At 43.6% G+C, this 21,426-nt stretch overlaps 1 protein-coding gene across 2 annotated transcripts in view; it reads right to left on the bottom strand.

Moving 5' to 3' along the window:
• Positions 1 to 2,799: 2,799 nt before the first annotated feature.
• The window catches only part of LOC109886463 (synaptotagmin-C-like), a 48,242-nt gene continuing 29,615 nt past the window's right edge, over positions 2,800 to 21,426 (bottom strand). For both annotated transcript variants that reach the window (XM_031827910.1, XM_031827909.1), the window contains 7 exons: positions 18,885 to 19,011; positions 18,084 to 18,302; positions 15,695 to 15,815; positions 14,308 to 14,479; positions 7,809 to 7,938; positions 7,094 to 7,184; positions 2,800 to 6,629 (listed from right to left, as the gene is read on the bottom strand). In XM_031827910.1, coding sequence (XP_031683770.1) covers positions 7,098 to 7,184; positions 7,809 to 7,938; positions 14,308 to 14,479; positions 15,695 to 15,815; positions 18,084 to 18,302; positions 18,885 to 19,011 — 856 coding nt within the window. In that variant the 3' untranslated portion in view covers positions 2,800 to 6,629; positions 7,094 to 7,097. The remainder of the gene's footprint in view (positions 6,630 to 7,093; positions 7,185 to 7,808; positions 7,939 to 14,307; positions 14,480 to 15,694; positions 15,816 to 18,083; positions 18,303 to 18,884; positions 19,012 to 21,426) is intronic.

Here is a 21,426-nt window from a genome sequence, read left to right on the forward strand (position 1 = left end):
ATCAGAGCTCATCAAACTCAATCCCACAGAAACAATGTTCTGAATCCATTTAAGCCAATTTAAAGCAGTGCAAGGCGTGGTAAAGAGGCAGCGGTTCTATTTAGGCCATGGGCAAACAGCAAGTGAGGGCCACATCATGGGCGCCGGCTCCCAGTGACTTTAGCAGGGTTTGTGCAGGGCCAGGAGTGTGCCCAAGGCTATCCTTGGGTCCCAAACACATTGAACCCACACAGCCTTTCATTCTGACTTAAGCACAGTGGCCAAATTAATTCCGGTATAAGGGACCGTGTGTCCATCCCTTTCTAGAGGACTTTGATGTATTTTGTAGCTCTGAGGGAAGTGCAGTTTGTCACTGCTTTTGAAATTCAATTGGCAGAACCGGCAGTTCTCCTGCAATTAGAAAAGCTTACAACTCCTGATGTGGTTGGAAAACAAATTTAGTCACTGTTGTATTTTGACTTCCTCTTGGTGATGAGAAATGGCATATTGCTTTAGGGGACTGTTCTGTGGGGTTTGATCATTTTTCTCTATCAGGTGCTTTGATTGTCCTGTCTGGTTGTTCTAGGGGGTGTGTCGTATAGACAATCCCTCTTTTGACCGGCTCCTCCAGCTGGGAGAGAGGGGACCATCTGGTTCTCAACAGGTAATCACCACCAACACACTGATACACCTGACATACAGACAGAACTGGGTTACGACAAATAACTGACACTGATTTTGTAAAACAGTATTAGGTCAAAACACAAATAAACACACACACACACACACACACACACACACACACACACACACACACACACACACACACACACACACACACACACACACACACACACACACACACACACACACACACACACACACAGAGGTTATTTCTAATTCTGGGGTGACATTTTTTGAAGGCATAACATTAAGTTGAAAATGTGAAATTGAATAGGGAGTGGACTGAAAAGTGTAGCCATATTGCATATGATGAGTCTTACACCGCACAGTGAATATTTATATTTTTGTCACATAGATATGAGGTTTACATTCCCTTTATCTATATGGTGTCGTTGCTTTCTTTCATTGCTAAATTCAAAAACACCAAAGGCTCACCCACAGCAATGACATGCATATTTAATAAGATAACAGAATACATTACCATTATATATAGTAATGTGTAATATATGAGCAATAATGCGCAGCTGACAGCTTCCTAATAAATCCCTCCAGTGTGATAGAAACAGTTATATGTAATGTATTGCACACACCTCCCCCAGTCTCTCTCTCCCCCCTCTCTGCTTCTTTCAGCTCACTGAACTGAGTGAAATGTCTTTCCGACTAAATTATTTTTTTTGCACGGTGGGAACGTTGCCATGGAGACAGCAGTTCCCCCGGCCCCTTCACCCACCTCTAGCCCCCCCCCCCCCCCCCCCCCTCTCAGCAGTTCATGGTGTTGTAGCAGTGCTAACTGGTGCTTCTGAACTTCTGTGTGTATGTGTGTGTGTTGTTCTGAACTGTTATCATGCTGCTCACACTGTCAAAGTGCTGCAGGTGCCCCGTTCGCCCCTAGTCAAGTGTGTCTATATACAGACCTGTTCTCCTCCGCCTCTCCCTCACACACAAACACTCACTCTCACACACACACTCTTTCGCTTCCATTCCTTGTCTTTTTAATTCATCTCCTCATCCAATCCTGCCTTCCCCTTTCTCTGTGTCATTCCCCCTCACTCTCTTAATCCTTCCTTACTATTCTCTCTTTGTCTCACACACACACACGTGCATGCAAGCGCGCACACACACTTCCCCCTCGGTTGGTGTAGCAGAGTTTCAGTGTGCTGATAGTGAGCATGACTATAATGCTCAGTTCATAAGGGTATAATCACTGCATGACTTCCCTGGCATTTATATGACTACTAGAAAAGACTCACAAAGCAACAGTAGGTGGCAGACCAGAGAAAGACACACTCAAGGCAGGCAGCAGCACTCCACTTTGCATTTAGATAAAGTGAGGACACAATAAAGAATTCATGACAAAGTGACTAAATAATTACACACGATGATAATGCATGGTAGGAAAGAGAGAGAGGAAGGTCCTATAGGTTCAAAGAAGATTCAATACAGTATGGATACAGATATATACAATGGGGCAAAAAAGTATTTAGTCAGCCACCAATTGTGCAAGTTCTCCCACTTAAAAAGATGAGAGAGGCCTGTAATTTTCATCATAGGTACACTTCAACTATGACAGACAAAATGAGGAGAAAAAAATCCAGAAAATCACATTGTAGGATTTTTTATGAATTTATTTGCAAATTATGGTGGAAAATAAGTATTTGGTCACCTACAAACAAGCAAGATTTCTGGCTCTCACAGACCTGTAACTTCTTCTTTAAGAGGCTCCTTGTCCTCCACTCGTTACCTGTATTAATGGCACCTGTTTGAACTTGTTATCAGTATAAAAGACACCTGTCCACAACCTCAAACAGTCACACTCCAAACTCCACTATGGCCAAGACCAAAGAGCTGTCAAAGGACACCAGAAACAAAATTGTAGACCTGCACCAGGCTGGGAAGACTGAATCTGCAATAATTTTGTCTGTCATAGTTTAAGTGTACCTATGATGAAAATTACAGGCCTCTCTCATCTTTTTAAGTGGGAGAACTTGCACAATTGGTGGCTGACTAAATACTTTTTTGCCCCACTATATATATAGGTCCAGTGTGTGTGTAGGCTACTGTATACGTACATAATACACAAGGCACACACACACACCTACTTCACACACAGTGATTAATAAACAAACACACACAGAATGAGGCTGGATGATACATATCCTTTATTTCCATGATCAGCCATGATTCAGCCACATCATCTCCCACACATTCACCTACATCATCTTCCTCTTCACCCTCCTCCCCCTAGCTCTCTGGCTGAAACAAGCATCCTGACTGAATGTCTCACTTCTGTTCAAATGTCTATTTATCCATTTAACCCATATAAAAAAGGAAACTTCTGAAGAAATTATATATTTTTTAAAGAATCAAAAATTAAATCAGGAATAACTATTTAATGAAGACATACAGGATAAACAATGTTAATTATAATCATTGTTTTGATTACAGAGATAACGATTGCTAGGTCTCCATTTTCATCATTAGTAGTATTAATATCAAGTTCATTGTCAGGTTTTGCTTAAAGCATCACTTGTTTAATTTTCATTGCATCAAGTTGACATCATTCATGTTAATATAAGCATGCACACATGTTTCCCCATGTCCATTCAGAACTGCACTAACACTGAGAGAGACAGAGGAGAGAGGAGTCCTACACACAGAGAGAGCGGGCAAGATGGAGGGAGGCGGAGAGAGGGGGTGAATGGCTGTGTGGAGAGAGAGAGGGAAGTGGGGAAAAGGGAGTTTTCAGAAATAGAGTGGGAGAACAAGCAATCAAAGAGAGCGAGAGACAGGTATAGAAAGAGATAAAGGGAAAAGAGAAAGGTATATTGAGAGAGAGAGAGAGAGAGAGAGAGAGAGAGAGAGAGAGAGAGAGAGAGAGAGAGAGAGAGAGAGAGAGAGAGAGAGAGAGAGAGAGAGAGAGAGAGGCAGAGAGAGAGAGAGAGAGAAGCAGAGAGAGAGAGAGAGAGGGGCAGAGAGAGAGAGAGAGAGAGAGAGAGCTGCAGGCAGGCATAGAAAGAGATGAAGGGGCAAGAGAAAGGTATATTGAGAGAGAGAGAGAGAGAGAGAGCGAGAGAGAGGCAGGCAGGCATAGAAAGAGATAAAGGGGCAAGAGAAAGGTATATTTAGAGAGAGAGAGAGAGCGAGAGAGAGAGAGAGAGAGAGGTATAGAAAGAGATAAAGGGGCAAGAGAAAGGTATATTTAGAGAGAGACAGAGTGAGGTATAGAAAGAGATAAAGGGGCAAGAGAAAGGTATATTTAGAGAGAGAGAGAGAGAGAGAGCGGCAGGCAGGCATAGAAAGAGATAAAGGGGCAAGAGGAAGGTATATTTAAAGAGAGAGAGAGAGAGAGAGAGAGCGGCAGGCAGGCAGGCAGGCATAGAAAGAGATAAAGGGGCAAGAGGAAGGTATATTTAAAGAGAGAGAGAGAGAGAGAGAGAGAGAGAGAGAGCGGCAGGCAGGCATAGAAAGAGATAAAGGGGCAAGAGGAAGGTATATTTAAAGAGAGAGAGAGAGAGAGAGAGAGAGAGAGAGAGCGGCAGGCAGGCAGGCAGGCATAGAAAGAGATAAAGGGGCAAGAGGAAGGTATATTTAAAGAGAGAGAGAGAGAGAGAGAGAGAGAGAGAGAGAGAGCGGCAGGCAGGCATAGAAAGAGATAAAGGGGCAAGAGAAAGGTATATTTAGAGAGAGAGAGAGAGCGGCAGGCAGGCATAGAAAGAGATAAAGGGGCAAAAGGAAGGTTTATTTAGAGAGAGCGAGAGAGAGCGAGGGTAGTACTGAGAGCACACTAGCAACCTCCAGTGCTGAGTGTGTGCTAACACCACAGTGTTATGGGGCAGAGGATCATGTGGACTGTGAGGGATAGAGACAGAGCCTGGAGATAGGCCAATGGATCAATACTATAGTATCTACTTATACAGGCAGATCAATGACCTCCCAGAACAACCTGAGCAGACATACAGTTCCAGATGGAAAACTTCTGGCTATGATATGGGATATACGGCTTTAATCTGTGTACATACCAAGCATACCAGTAAGCATCCCTGCACTTCCTTGGCCTGAAGTTGGAATAGTAACTGGATCCCCCTGAATGCGTTTAAGGGGAAATGGCAGCCATAGCATTAGTAGTGCTAACTGTTAGTTGAGGTTATAGTAGCAGAAGTGGTGGTAGACATGGTTCTCCCATGGCAGTAGCCACATGGTGCTTAAAGAGGAAGTGCAGAGCGTAAACAGGGGGTCATCGTATTTCACTAAAGATAAAGGACATGGCTACCCCCTCTCTGTCTCCCTGTTTGGAGGGACTGCTAGGGGACATAAAAGAGTCTACCTCAAGTAATGAAAACGTATCTAACATCACGGTGCCAACTGGTTTCCCCTCAGACACACAGTACACATTTACTAAAAGTAGTACACAACCAACACAGTTACTTAGATCAGGCAGGGGGGGGGCACTTTTGAGTGACGGACAGCTGATCTGGGAAACAACACACACAATACACTCTAAACTCTGTGAGAGACCGACTGTTCATCAGGGATCATAAGTATCCCACTCCCTACCAAGTGCAATGGGTCCTACAACAAATGGTTCCTCTAAGACACACAGGACAGAAGACACATTTTGTTCAAAGACAGGAGTTTCAGTCTGTGGATGCTAGGAATGGTGTGGGGCCGCGAGGACAGGTAGAAGATAGGGACGTCATGAGCACAGAAACGTGTCACACAGAAGGTCACAGTGACACACACAAACACACAGGCATACACACACAGACGCACACGAATACAAAACACACACACACAAACACAGAAATACACACAAATCAAAGCAACACAAATGTGTGTGTCCTTCTAACGTTGTCGTCCAGTCGGAGACATGATGGACTGCAGACAATTCTCATCTTTTCAAATTAAATAATGTCTTTCCGAAAAACTAAATCTTGGAATGATAGAAAAATTGGATATAATGGTGAAATCCTTCCCTGTAGGATACATTTCCAGTAAGTGCACTCCAAGCCGAGCAGGTCCGTCCTCATCACAGTTCCCCTGTAGAGTCCTCTGGGGTAAAGTCTGCCAGTATGTCCAAACAGGGGAACACTATTCCTGTAACAACCCAAGGCGCTCAAATAGTTCAGGTCTTCGAGTCCTCACAGTCACATCCTTAGTAGATCGTAAAAAAATGGTATGGATAAATTCCTTTCTGGATGATTATATTACACAAACCCCCAAAACCAAACAAATAGGAAAATAAAAGCAAATGCACATTAATGAGCACCATGAAGAAGGTGACAAAATAATGAGGCGAAGGGACACATTTCAAGGTTACGTAACATGCTTCAGCAGATGGGTTCATCCACATTTCTCCCTCCCCTGACATCAATAATAACGACCAGCAAAGGTTCCTTCCTCCAGCTAACAGAAGCCAGAAAAGCCCAGATCCAGAGGGTAGGCCCAAACCACTAGAGTCTCCACAACTGATGTTTGTCCTGCTGGAAACACTACATGGATGTTTCTTAACTCCTACACTTGTATACTAATGGTCTAAAGTAAAGCATTGGCACGGTTTGTCTTTTGAAGTCCATACAGAGCAGAAACCTTAGGCCCAGGTTTGATTGGAGGGAGAAATGTGCATCATCACACTCCTTCTGGATGAATTACTGGCACTAACCTGAAGCACTGTGTGTGTGTGTGTGTGTGTGTGTGTGTGTGTGTGTGTGTGTGTGTGTGTGTGTGTGTGTGTGTGTGTGTGTGTGTGTGCGTGCGTGTGTCAGAGATCTAAGTGTCGCTTGTATAGAGTGTAGATTCTGTATTCCTGTGCTTCGTTGCGACAGGACAGGAGTTGGAATATTCAGCAGTAGCAGTAGAACAGCAGTAGCAGTCGATGTGTCTCCTTATCTCTCTTTGTTTGATGGAGAGAATTATTCACAGATGAGCAGAAAGAAAGGAACGTCTGGAACTGGAAAGATGATAATAACCTGGGGAGAAGAGGAAAAAGAGAGAGATAAAGTAGGAGAGACAGTGCGGATGAGAAGATACATAAACAGAGAACAGAGCCTTAGAGTACAGTAAGTCAGGGGGTGAGGTACATAACATCTAGATGGTACAGATACTCTTGCCTCACAGCTCGTTAATCTAACAGCCTCTGAGTCTCAGCTGGATCACATTCACCAAGGTTATAATCACAAAGCTGTGGTTATATAGGTCCCTCCACAGAAAGCTATGGAATATTGAAAAATTGTGTGTCAGGGTTGGGGTCCACTTCAATAAAGGCAATGCAGGAAATCAATTCAATCTAATTTATGAAGCAGAAATTGCCCGTCCTTTATAATGACGATGTTTTCTAAATCATACAACTAATTTATCTGAATTGAAATGGAAAGGAGTCCAACACTGGTCCTGGCACTGCATGTGAGAGCATTGAACCAAGAGTTCTACTCACAGTTCTACTCAGAGTGAGGACTGTCCACCACGATGTGAGGCTTGGGAGAGGCTGCGGGACTCTTTGACACAAATGAGGCCACAAGTTTTTCCTGGAAAAATATATTAAAGCAGAGTTAGTATCACCAACACAGACACTGTAGATAACAATGGTAAATGTATGCTAAAATATATATTTCATTACTAATAAAAAATATGGTGAGTGGTTGAATAGACAGACCAGTTGTTGTACAGTATGTTTCAAGCATCTCAGAGTAGGAGTGCTGATCTAGGATCAGGTCCCCCCTGTCCGTTTCATCTTATTCAATGTGATCTAAAAGGAAAAACTGGTCATCACTCCTACTCTGAGACGCTTGATACATACGGCCCCCAGACTACTGTGTGGTCACTTACAATGACTGAATAGAAAAACAAAGACTAGTTAGAACAGGGGAAAAGAAGGCCAAGTACAATTACATACATGAAGTAGGAAAATAGAATGAGAGCACAGGCCTGCACAAAAAAGCACTGTAGTCACACAGTCACACTCAAACACACACACACACACACACACACACACACACACACACACACACACACACACACACACACACACACACACACACACACACACACACACACACACACACACACACACACACACATACACATACACACACACACTCAACGGTACACAGACACACACACACATCACATCATGCACATACTGTAATTACCTCGACGAGCTGGTGCCAGTGGTCTATGGGCTTGCGGGGGTTGGCCAGCATGGCAGTCCAGTGCTCCCTCCCAGGACCCTCAACGTCACTGCCCACACGACACATTCCTATGACCTCATTATGACCAATACTGACCAACACAAAGCCAGGTACAGAGAGGGGGGGGGGGGGGGGGGGGAGAGAGACGTAGACGGAGAGGGAGAGAGACTGATGAACAGGCAAAGTAGGCCTCATTTATCAACCTTGAATGCTGGGAAAATGAATGCGGCCACAGAGGTTGGATATTCTATAGTGAGAGCACAATATACAGAGACTATGACAAAGGTTTCAATACCAATGGAGAGCACATTCATATCATACATAAACACACACATGCATGCATGCCCACACACAAACACACACATGCATGCATGCCCACACACAAACACACGCATGCATGCCCACACACAAACGCACGCATGCATGCATGCCCACACACAAACACACGCATGCATGCACACACACAAGCATCGAACTATAGAGATGCTATAACCTGGGTTTTAAATGTATAAAAGATAACACACACACAAACACACACACATACACACAGAACTATAGAGATACTATAACCTACAACATGGGTTTAATAATAGATAAAGAAAACACAAACACACACCAGCCAGGCGATGGTGTGATGATGGAGGGTGTGAGTGCCAGATAGAGAAACACTGGCATGGTTACACAGTGTCTCACCACCAGACACTATTTCCATTAGCATTAGCATAAATCATGTTTATTCATGAGGCGCCCATCCTCATGTAAAACAGGAGGAATCCACCAGGAGTCTGACTCACAGGGACAATCAGCTATGTGTTCAACAGACCACTGCTACACACCAACCAAATAACAACGTCTATCAACGGTACAGACCCACATAGTACTAACTACACACCAAGGTTATATTTAAAAATGACTCTCTCCAGAAATAAGTCTCTCACTGTTGCCGCCTGCTACCGACCCCCCTCAGCTCCCAGCTGTGCCCTGGACACCATTTGTGAATTGATTGCCCCCCATCTAGCTTCAGAGTTTGTTCTGTTAGGTGACCTAAACTGGGATATGCTTAACACCCCGACAGCCCTACAATCTAAGCTAGATGCCCTCAATCTCACACAAATCATCAAGGAACCCACCAGGTACAACCCTAAATCTGTAAACAAGGGCACCCTCATAGACGTCATCCTGACCAACTGGCCCTCCAAATACACCTCCGCTGTCTTCAACCAGGATCTCAGCGATCACTGCCTCATTGCCTGCATCCGCTACAGATCCGCAGTCAAACGACCACCCCTCATCACTGTCAAACGCTCCCTAAAACACTTCTGTGAGCAGGCCTTTCTAATCGACCTGGCCCGGGTATCCTGGAAGGACATTGACCTCATCCCGTCAGTTGAGGATGCCTGGTCATTCTTTAAAAGTAACTTCCTCACCATTTTAGACAAGCATGCTCCGTAAAAAAATGCAGAACTAAGAACAGATATAGCCGTTGGTTCACTCCAGACCTGACTGCCCTCGACCAGCACAAAAACATCCTGTGGCGGACTGCAATAGCATTGAATAGCCCCCGCGATATGCAACTGTTCAGGGAAGTCAGGAACCAATACACGCAGTCAGTCAGGAAAGCAAAGGCCAGCTTCTTCAGGCAGAAATTTGCATCCTGTAGCTCTAACTCCAAAAAGTTCTGGGACACTGTAAAGTCCATGGAGAACAAGAGCACCTCCTCCCAGCTGCCCACTGCACTGAGGCTCGGTAACACGGTCACCACCGATAAATCCATGATTATCGAAAATCTCAACAAGCATTTCTCAACGGCTGGCCATGCCTTCCTCCTGGCTACTCCAACCTCGGCCAACAGCTCCCCCCCCCGCAACTACTCGCCCAAGCCTCTCCAGGTTCTCCTTTACCCAAATCCAGATAGCAGATGTCCTGGACCCGTATAAATCAGCTGGGCTTGACAATCTGGACCCTCTATTTCTGAAACTATCCGCCGCCATTGTCGCAACCCCTATTACCAGCCTGTTCAACCTCTCTTTCATATTGGAAAGCTGCCGCAGTCATCCCCCTCTTCAAAGGGGGAGACACCCTGGACCCAAACTGTTACAGACCTATATCCATCCTGCCCTGCCTTTCTAAGGTCTTCGAAAGCCAAGTCAACAAACAGGTCACTGACCATCTCAAATCCCACCGTACCTTCTCCGCTGTGTAATCTGGTTTCCGAGCCGGTCACGGATGCACCTCAGCCACGCTCAAGGTACTAAACGATATCATAACTGCCATCGATAAAAGACAGTACTGTGCAGCCGTCTTCATCGACCTTGCCAAGGCTTTCGACTCTGTCAATCACCATATTCTTATCGGCAGACTCAGTAGCCTCGGTTTTTCTGATGACTGCGCCTTGCCTGGTTCACCAACTACTTTGCAGACAGAGTTCAGTGTGTCAAATCGGAGGGCATGCTGTCCGGTCCTCTGGCAGTCTCTATGGGGGTGCCACAGGGTTCAATTCTCGGGCCGACTCTTTTCTCTGTATATATCAATGATGTTGCTCTTGCTGCGGGCAATTCCCTGATCCACCTCTACGCAGACGACACCATTTGTCACGCCTTGGTCATAGTGTTTTGTGTTTTCGTTATATATTTTGGTCAGGCCAGGGTGTGACATGGGTTTATGTGTTTGGTTTCGTATTGGGGTTTTATAGGATTTGGGATTGCTATGTTTAGGGGTGTGTCTAGTTAGGCTTGGCTGCCTGAGGCGGTTCTCAATCTGGAGTCAGGTGATTCTCGTTGCCTCTGATTGGGAACCGTATTTAGGTAGCCTGAGTTCGCTTTGTCTTTCGTGGGTGATTGTTCCTGTCTCTGTGTAGTGTTCACCAGATAGGCTGTAATAAGTTTCACGTTCCGTTTGTTGTTTTTGTATTTATAAGTTATTTCATGTATCGCCGTTTTCTTCATTAAAGATCATGATTAACCACCACGCTGCATTTCGGTCTGACTCTCTCTCAACAAACGAAGAACGCCGTTACACCATTCTGTATACTTCCGGCCCGTCCTTGGACACTGTGCTATCTAACCTCCAAACGAGCTTCAATGCCATACAACACTCCTTCCGTGGCCTCCAACTGCTCTTAAACGCTAGTAAAACCAAATGCATGCTTTTCAACCGTTCGCTGCCTGCACCTGCACGCTCGACTAGCATCACCACCCTGGATGGTTCCGACCTAGAATATGTGGACATCTTTAAGTACCTAGGTGTCTGGCTAGACTGTAAACTCTCCTTCCAGACTCATATCAAACATCTCCAATCTAAAATCAAATCTAGAGTCAGCTTTCTATTCCGTAACAAAGCCTCCTTCACTCACACCGCCAAACTTACCCTAGTAAAACTGACTATCCTACCGATCCTCGACTTCGGCGATGTCATCTACAAAATAGCTTCCAACACTCTACTCAGCAAACTGGATGCAGTTTATCACAGTGCCATCCGTTTTGTTACTAAAGCACCTTATACCACCCACCACTGCGACCTGTATGCTCTAGTCGGCTGGCCCTCGCTACATATTCGTCGCCAGACCCACTGGCTCCAGGTTATCTACAAGTCCATGCTAGGTAAAGCTCCGCCTTATCTCAGTTCACTGGTCACGATGGCAACACCCACCCGTAGCACGGGCTCCAGCAGGTGTATCTCACTGATCATCTCTAAAGCCAACACCTAATTTGGCCGCCTTTCGTTCCAGTTCTCTGCTGCCTGTGACTGGAACAAATTGCAAAAATCGCTGAAGTTGGAGACTTTTATCTCCCTCACCAACTTCAAACATCTGCTATCTGAGCAGCGGTATACGCCCACATCATTCTGTTGGGGTACGCCCACACTATTCCAACACAGAAAAGCTTCTTAACATACATTTAAAAAATTACATTGGAAGGAAAACTATTTCACTCATATTTTAAGTAATAATAGGTCATATTTAACACTGGACAGTTATTTGAAGGTAACAGAATGACCCATCCTACTACACACCAACATCTATCAAAGTAATAGACCCACACAGTGCTAACTACACACCAACCAAATAATAACCACCATCAACATACGTTACACATGATCCAGTACTAAATACACACCAACCCAATAACAATGTCTATCAACGTAACAGAGTGCTAACTACAAGGTTATTATTGTTTATATTCCTATTAGTTTTAAGATTTTTATTCGAAATTCAGTTTTGTTTCAGTTAGTTTTCAGATCTACTTTACCTTATTTTTTATTTACTTGATATAAAAACAAGCATATAGTGTTTGTGTTTTTTGGAATGTCACTTCTTGCCACTGTGGGGCAGTAATGCATAAGGTGATGGGTCAGGTCATAGGTTAGGTTTAAAGGTAGACTCAGGGAGATGGCGTAGATGCACAAAGTAACAACCAGGAGCGTTGAAGCTCCATCGTTGGTCACCGCCTTTTAAGGTGTTGCATTCTGGTGATAAAAACTGTCAGACGGGAGCCTACATGTCAATTACATGAACTTTACAAAAATCATATGATCAAAGATCATGAAGTTTGGACTGCAGTCGACTGCAACTTTCTGCAGTTGCTCTTCACCAACTTCATCCTGCAGTCATCACCTGCATTGTGGGAGGCTCTATTGTCAACCAATCATTAGTTTAGCTTGAAAACCCTGTTTGATTTTTGCCCCCCAAAAACATCATTCATGATGGTTTTTATTCTATTTAGTTTTGGAGGCAGTACAGTTTTAATTTTTCAAATGGGTTTGTTAATTATTTTAATTAAATTTACTAAAAGGTTTTGAGTGATGATTAGTCTTAATTCGTTTTTGTTTTAGTTTTAGTTTGCTATATTAACTTTGCTACACACCATAAAAATAATAACTATCAACAACAGACATACCCTTATCCAACAATTAACAACAGACATACCCTTATCTAACAATTAACAGACCTACCCTTATCTAACAATTAACAACAGACATACCCTTATCTAACAATTAACAGACCTACCCTTATCCAACAATTAACAACAGACATACCCTTATCTAACAATTAACAGACCTACCCTTATCTAACAATTAACAACAGACATACCCTTATCTAACAATTAACAGACCTACCCTTATCTAACAATTAACAACAGACATACCCTTATCTAACAATTAACAGACCTACCCTTCTCTAACAATTAACAACAGACATACCCTTATCTAACAATTAACAGACCTACCCTTATCTAACAATTAACAGACCTACCCTTACCTAACAATTAACAACAGACATACCCTTCTAACAATTAACAACAGACATACCCTTATCTAACAATTAACAACAGACATACCCTTATCTAACAATTAACAACAGACATACCCGTATCTAACAATTAACAACAGACATACCCTTCTCTAACAATTAACAACAGACATACCCTTATCTAACAATTAACAACAGACCTACCCTTATCTAGCAATTAACAGACCTACCCTTCTAACAATTAACAACAGACATACCCTTCTAACAATTAACAACAGACATACCCTTATTTAACAATTTACAACAGACGTACCCTTATCTAACAATTAACAACAGACCTACCCTTATCTAACAATTAACAACAGACATACCCTTATCTAACAATTAACAGACCTACCCTTCTCTAACAATTAACAACAGACATACCCTTATCTAACAATTAACAGACCTACCCTTATCTAACAATTAACAGACCTACCCTTACCTAACAATTAACAACAGACATACCCTTCTAACAATTAACAACAGACATACCCTTATCTAACAATTAACAACAGACATACCCTTATCTAACAATTAACAACAGACATACCCGTATCTAACAATTAACAACAGACATACCCTTCTCTAACAATTAACAACAGACATACCCTTATCTAACAATTAACAACAGACCTACCCTTATCTAGCAATTAACAGACCTACCCTTCTAACAATTAACAACAGACATACCCTTCTAACAATTAACAACAGACATACCCTTATTTAACAATTTACAACAGACGTACCCTTATCTAACAATTAACAACAGACCTACCCTTATCTAACAATTAACAACAGACATACCCGTACCTGACAATTAACAACAGACGTACCCTTATCTAGCAATTAATAACAGACATACCCTTATCTAACAATTAACAACAGACGTACCCTTATCTAGCAATTAATAACAGACATACCCTTATCTAACAATTAACAACAGACATACCCTTATCTAACAATTAACAACAGACATACCCTTATCTAACAATTAACAACAGACCTACCTTCATATAACAATTAACAACAGACCTACCCTCATATAACAATTAACAACAGCAACCATCCAAATACATAGTCAGTATTATAATGGTATCAATTACATCCACATCCCACACAAACGTATAAAACTCCCATTGTCCAGTAATAACAGCCCAGGTCTCTTCTTACCAGTCATAGTCCATGACAGCGATGATGATGGACACCCTGTGGATGTCCTCATGAGGGATGTCAAAGACTAGAGCCTCGTTGTAGGTGGGGTTCAACGTATTCTTCTTAATGGAGGTCTTCCTCTTCTTTAGTCTGCGGCCGTCACATATCAGAGAAGCCTTCACGTATGGGTCTGAGAGAAGGAGAAAGAGGGAGGGAGAGAGAGAGAGAGAGAAATAGAGGAAGAGAATGGAAGAAAGAAAAGAGAGGGACAAAGAGACAACCCTTGAGCAGGCTATTAACAAATTATACTCCCACGTCCAGGCATCTGTCTTTAACACATAAAAGACATCCAAATCAAGGCCCCTTGGACGAGGCGGATTAAGGCCAAAGTAAAACGGGTGGATTCACATCAATTACTACAGAATAACAACTGCCGCTCTAGTCCATTGTAGCACTTACAGAACACTGAGAGTTACTATTTGATTTTATGGTGGATTGTTTTATACCTTCGTTAGGCATTCTAATAATCTCCTAATCATAAAAACAATAATAACGGTGTGGCCTCATTAGCCTGTCATTTCGTCAGTATAGTAACTGTTACCGTGGTAATGCAGGATCATCACATCCTCACAGGCAGGATTAATAACTCAATTACTTTAGTTAGGCGTTCATTAATTAAATCATCATCAGCTACCTAAGTCCCAGCCATCAATCAAGCCAGGACATGATTGTGTTTAAAGCGTTTGGTTGTTTGTTGGCTGCGGTTTTTAGCACACTTTTAGCACTTTTAGCACTTTTAGCACTTTTAGCACTTTTAGCACTTTTAGCACTTTTGCTATTTGCTTGTTTTTTTTACCTTTATTTAACTAGGCAAGTCAGTTAAGAACAAATTCTTATTTTCAATGACGGCCTGGAACGGTGGTTAACTGCCTTGTTCAGGGTCAGAACAACAGATTTGTACCTTGCAACCTTCCGGTTACTAGTCCAACGCTCTAACCACTAGGCTACCCTGCCGCCCGCTTGTGTTTCCAACATTGCCACAAAACAGATTTTTGGCACTTCATTGTGTTTGGAACAGTTGAACAGTATTTATTTGGGAAATATTTACAGAATGTAACATATCAATATTCAAATATTCATGAATTCAGTCAATTGATGTGTTTGCTCCATCTGTTTATGCAGCCTAATTGGATTCAAATAATAGTTTAAATACAAAATGTGTGATGTGAGTCTTGTCAGGCTGTTTCTAACAGAAGAGACAACCCCCAGTGCTGTGATCAATGTGCTGTTGTCAGTGTGCTGTTGTCAGTGTGCTGTTGTCAGTGTGCTGTTGTCAGTGTGCTGTTGTCAGTGTGCTGTGGTCAGTGTGCTGCGGTCAGTGTGCTGTGGTCAGTAGGTAAGTCACCTGAGAAGCCGGTGAGGTCCATGGCTTTGAGGTTGGTGGCCTTGATGACAGTCGCGGTGAGCCGACCTGCCGTGGGCAGGTAACACAGAGAGAAGTTCAGCTCCCCCAGGTCAGCCTTCTCCTGTACAACACACACACAGAGGTCAGAGTTCAAACAGGGATCCCAGCAAACGTGTGGTAAACACTCAGCCAGTAATACCCAAAGAGCCACAGGCTGAGAGCAGAGGGTCTGTAAAAGAGACCACCATCTTGCATTTGGTTTGCTAAACCATGAAGCAGGCATCAGTGATAATTGCCACAGAGACATGACAGGTGTCACAATCTAATCAGGCAGCATATTCAAACTGAAGGCAACTGTCATCACAGTACATTAATGAAATGTCAATCTTTCAATGTCCCCAAGAAGATAAAAGTTAAATTGCGCTATTTAAACACTCTCCCCTGCTTCCTCCTAACTCGGCACAGCCAGTGGTCATGGTGGTGGCATAGTGGCATAGCAGTGGCATAGCAGTGGCATTATAGTGGCATAGCGGTGGCATTATAGTGGCATAGCAATGGTATTATAGTGGCATAGAGGTGGCATTATAGTGGCACAGTGGTGGCATTATAGTGGCATAGCAGTGGCAGTATAGTGGCATAGCAGTGGCAGTATAGTGGCACAGCGGTGGCATTATAGTGGCATAGCGGTGGCATTATAGTGGCATAGCAGTGGCAGTATAGTGGCACAGCAGTGGCATTATAGTGGCATAGAGGTGGCATTATAGTGGCACAGCGGTGGCATTATAGTGGCATAGCGGTGTCATTATAGTGGCATAGCAGTGGCAGTATAGTGGCATAGCGGTGGCATTATAGTGGCATAGAGGTGGCATTATAGTGGCACAGCGGTGGCATTATAGTGGCATAGGGGTGGCATTATAGTGGCATAGAGGTGGCATTATAGTGGCACAGCGGTGGCATTATAGTGGCATAGCAATGGCATTATAGTGGTATAGAGGTGGCATTATAGTGGCATAGCAATGGCATTATAGCGGCATAGCAATGGCATTATAGTGGCATAGCGGTGGCATTATAGTGGCATATCAATGGTATTATAGTGGCATAGAGGTGGCATTATAGTGGCACAGCGGTGGCATTATAGTGGCATAGCGGCAAAATTATGGTGGCATTATAGTGGCATAGCGGTGACATTATAGTGGCCCAGCGGTGGCATTATAGTGGCATTGTAGTGGCATTATAGTGGTGGTATTATAGTGGCATTATAGTGGTGGTATAATTATAGTGGCATAGCGGTGGCATTACAGTGGTGGCATTATAGTGGCATATTGGTGACATAGTGGTGGTATAGTGGTGACATTATAGTGGCGGTATAGTGGTAGCATTATAGTGGTATATTGGTGGCATAGTGGTGGTATAGTGGTGACATTATAGTGGCATAGTGGTGGCATTATAGTGGCATAGTGGTGGCATTATAGTGGCATAGTGGTGGCATAGTGGTGACATTATAGTGGCATAGTGGTGGCATTATAGTGGTATAGTGGTAGTATAGTGGTAGCATTATAGTGGCATAGTAGTGGTATAGTGGTGGCATTATAGTGGCATAGTGGTGGTATAGTGGTGACATTATAGTGGCATAGTGGTGGTACAGTGGTGGCATTATAGTGGCATATTGGTGGTATAGTGGTAGCATTATAGTGGTATATTGGTGGCATAGTGGTGGTATAGTGGTGACATTATAGTGGCATAGTGGTGGCATTATAGCGGCATAGTGGTGGCATTATGGTGGCATAGTGGTGGTATAGTGGTGGCGTTATAGTGGCATATTGGTGGTATAGTGGTGGTATAGTGGTGACATTATAGTGGCATTATAGTGGCATAGTGGTAGCATTATAGTGGCATAGTGGTAATATTGTGGTAGCATACTAGTGGCATAGTGGTGGTATTGTGGTAGCATTATAGTGGCATAGAGGTGGCATTGTAGTGGCATAGTGGTGGCATCATAGTAGCATAGTGGTGGCATTATAGTGGCATAGTGGTGGCATTATAGTGCCGTAGTGGTAGCATTATAGTGGCATAGTGTTGGCATTGTAGTGGCATAGTGGTGGTATAGTGGTAGCATTATAGTGGCATAGTGGTAATATTATGGTAGCATTATAGTGGCATAGTGGTAATATTGTGGTAGCATAATAGTGGCATAGTGGTGGTATTGTGGTAGCATTATAGTGGCATAGTGTTGGCATTGTAGTGGCATAGTGGTGGCATTATAGTGCCATAGTGGTGGCATTATAGTGGCATAGTGGTGATATTATAGTGGTATAGTGGTGTCATCATGGTAACATAGTGGTGGCATTGCATTGGCATTATGGTGTCAGGCATGGGCTCTCTCTCTCACCGCTGTGCCCTCCACTATGTCCCTCCAGACAGGCTTTTCCCCTGTGCCCTCGCTGAAGTCCAGAAGGTTGTCCACAACCACCTGGCCAATCAGGTCGTGTCTGGAGAAGCGGTCAAAGTCGTAGACAGAGAAGTGTAGCTTCCGGGAGTGCAGCTCTGCCAGGGGGACACCGAACTGGAACGTCTCGTTGAAGATAGGGTTTAGGGTCTTTCTGTGGACCTGTGGGAGAAAGGAGAGGGGGGAATTGAGGAGGGAGAGCGGTATAGAGGTAAAGAGGTGAAGGGGGAGAAAGGGGAAGGAGAGGGAGAGGGAGAGAGTGAGGGAGAGGACAAGAGTCAACAAGAGAGTCTGCAAGAGAGTCTGCTAGACAGCCTAACATATTTATTCAGATTAGGCTGAACGAAATATCAGATCATTCCAATGAGTAAGGGAGGAGACTACGCATTTATAAATTATTATAAATTACTGATAGTAATTTAGAATAAAATCCCAACTTGAGAAACGGCAATGAAACTCCACACAAATCTCTCGTGGTAATACATACACAAATCTCTGAGTGACATCAATGGATGATTCACACAGAACTCCAAGTTATGCATGAACACAATTCTCAATTGGCATCAGAGTGAAACTACACATTTGTCGGGTTAGTATTTTACTGTGCCTTCAATTTGTGTGAAAACTGACAAGTGTAATAAATGACAGCCTGATCCCAGATCTGTTTGCACTCTTCCAAGATATTTATGGTCATTGGCAAGACAGCACAAACAGATCTGGGATCAGGCTTGATAAATGTGTTACCTTGGTCTGGAACTTCTTCTTCCTGTCTGGCAGTAGGTAGATCTTAACGTAGGGGTCTGAGAAGCCGTTGGCGTCCTTGGCAGCCAGGTCTACAGCCTTCAGGATCTTCACCACTAGCTGCTCTGTACTGCAGACGAGGACACACATATACAATCTATGTTAAACTCACCGTCTGGGACACACACACACACAACACGATATATATGTCAAACTTAGCTGGACAGACATAGGGCGACAGAGTAGATAGAGAGACAGTGGAGTGGTTAGGAGAGTATGTTGTATCTATGGAGTGGGTCGATGGGGATCCATTGAGGTCTAGGATGAAGCAGCCCGTTACACTGATTTAAAGGTTTACTCCCTACTAATGGGGAATGTGAGGAAGGTAGATATGTGAATGAGAGCAACTTCTACAAGTAGCATAATCCATTGCTACAAAGCTACAGATTGGCTCCAGCAGTTCCAGGGAGAGAAGCCAAACCATTAATACTCCTCATAGTAGGCTATTCCACTGTGTTTTGGTCAGTCTGGGTCACACACATGCCCGCACACACACATACACAGTCTTGCACATATACACATGCATACACACACACGCGAAGACGTCCATCTAAACCGCCTACGTCCAGTGGTCTGTCTGCAGAACTACTTATGAGGGATTTAATTAAGAGAGTGAAGATGGCTGGCAGGCCTTTACTCAGACCTCATTATACCCTGTCTTTCTGCGTTAACGAGCGTGTCACCACTTCATTACGGGCCTTTAGGAGCACAGCGTGAACTCTGGGGAAGAGAGCACCACCAGGCCATAGCCAATAGCAGCTCAGACTAACACACTGTTTAATCATCTGGCCTAATCAGGACTGAGATAAGCCTTTTGACGACACGATTGCATCCAATCAGGTTTAATGTTTATCATGCAAACACGTCCAATTAAGGAAATCAGGTAAACATGCCAATCCTACAATCACATCAAATCAGGGATAAGATTAATACCGTCATTAGTAAATTAGGAAGTTATATTTAAATTGGATAAACACGTTAATCAGAGAAACATGTCCAATTAGTATTTCTTAAGTCTATCTACTTACTTTAAGTCCAGTATCATCTCCGCTTAGAAGTCGATACACACTGTCAGTACGTGTTGGGAACTGTAGTCCTTATGACTATGAGCAGTGTAGTTTTATAAAGCATAATTGAAAAAGCCAGGTGAGTCCTGTATAAAAGCTGGCCCTGATGGCATGTCACATTCAACAACATTACCTCATTACAACAACAAACACTGTAGTGTTCCTACTCTCACATGTCTGTTTTAACATCAAGACAACAAAGAGCAGGAACAAAAGACAACCTTTAAAAATATATATATATTTAACCTTTATTTAACTAGGCAAGTCAGTTAAGAACAAATTCTTATTTACAATGACGGCCTACTAACACGGTCCCAGAAGCACTCGGCAGAAAATACACCTATTAATGATGTGTCAGAGGGAAATTCGCTATACTATTCCTCACAGACAATGGCTGGAAACCACCCTATCCCCACAGCACTAGTGTCAGCTTTTAACTACAGTGTCAATAGAAAATACATTTCCCAAAGGGCCGAGGGAAAATTGACATTGTTGTCCTGACTGCTATTCCCCAAATGTGCTCGGGTCTAGCACGTTAACATTGATGTATGGTAAATACATTACAATTATCCCACACAGTGCTAACAGTGTGAAGAGAAGGTGACACATTATCTCTCTCTCCCTCTCTCTCTCCCCCTCTCTCTGTCTGTCTCCTCTCTCTCTAGATTTTCTAACAAAGATTCACAGTGTGTCAGAAAGCAGAGCAGAACAAATGATCTTGTGACGTGAGGTAGAAATTCATGTAGGTACAGGTAGAGATACACCAACAGCACCCTCCCTCCCTCCCTCCCTCCCTCCCTCCCTCCCTCCCTCCCTCCCTCCCTCCCTCCCTCCCTCCCTCCCTCCCTCCCTCCCTCCTCCCTCCCTCCCTCCCTCCCTCCCTCCCTCCCTCCTCCCTCCCTCCCTCCCTCCCTCCCTCCCTCCCTCCCTCCCTCCCTCCCTCCCTCCCTCCCTCTAATTCTGTGTGTCTGTAATTCGTGCTATAACAGTCTGGTGTTATTATGTGTTGACAGGGTCTGCTGTTTAAAGTAGCTCACCATATATAATTCATGACCCTAACTGCCTCTCACTCCCTTGTTTTGTTTAACATCAGCACTTTCTTTCTCCATTGTAATGTTTCTTTGTGTGACGGCAGAAAGAAAGGACCCCACCAGGCAGCCACAGAGCCACAGATAGACTGAGACTGAGATTGACCTAGCAGACTGTACTACACTGCCCCTGATCTCTCCCTCCTCTCTATCCTCCCTCCATCTTCCCATCTTCAACCCTCCGGAGGGGGGCACTTCCACCATTTACATAAACAGAGCCAGTGCTGCAGAAAACAGAAAACAGCACAGAAAACCTACATGCATGACTAATGCACTCAAGTTATGGAAAATTAGACAATTACAATAACAATGTCTATCTATCTATCTTGT

Source organism: Oncorhynchus kisutch, linkage group LG6, assembly GCF_002021735.2.
Source record: "Oncorhynchus kisutch isolate 150728-3 linkage group LG6, Okis_V2, whole genome shotgun sequence".
Lineage (NCBI taxonomy): Eukaryota > Metazoa > Chordata > Actinopteri > Salmoniformes > Salmonidae > Oncorhynchus > Oncorhynchus kisutch.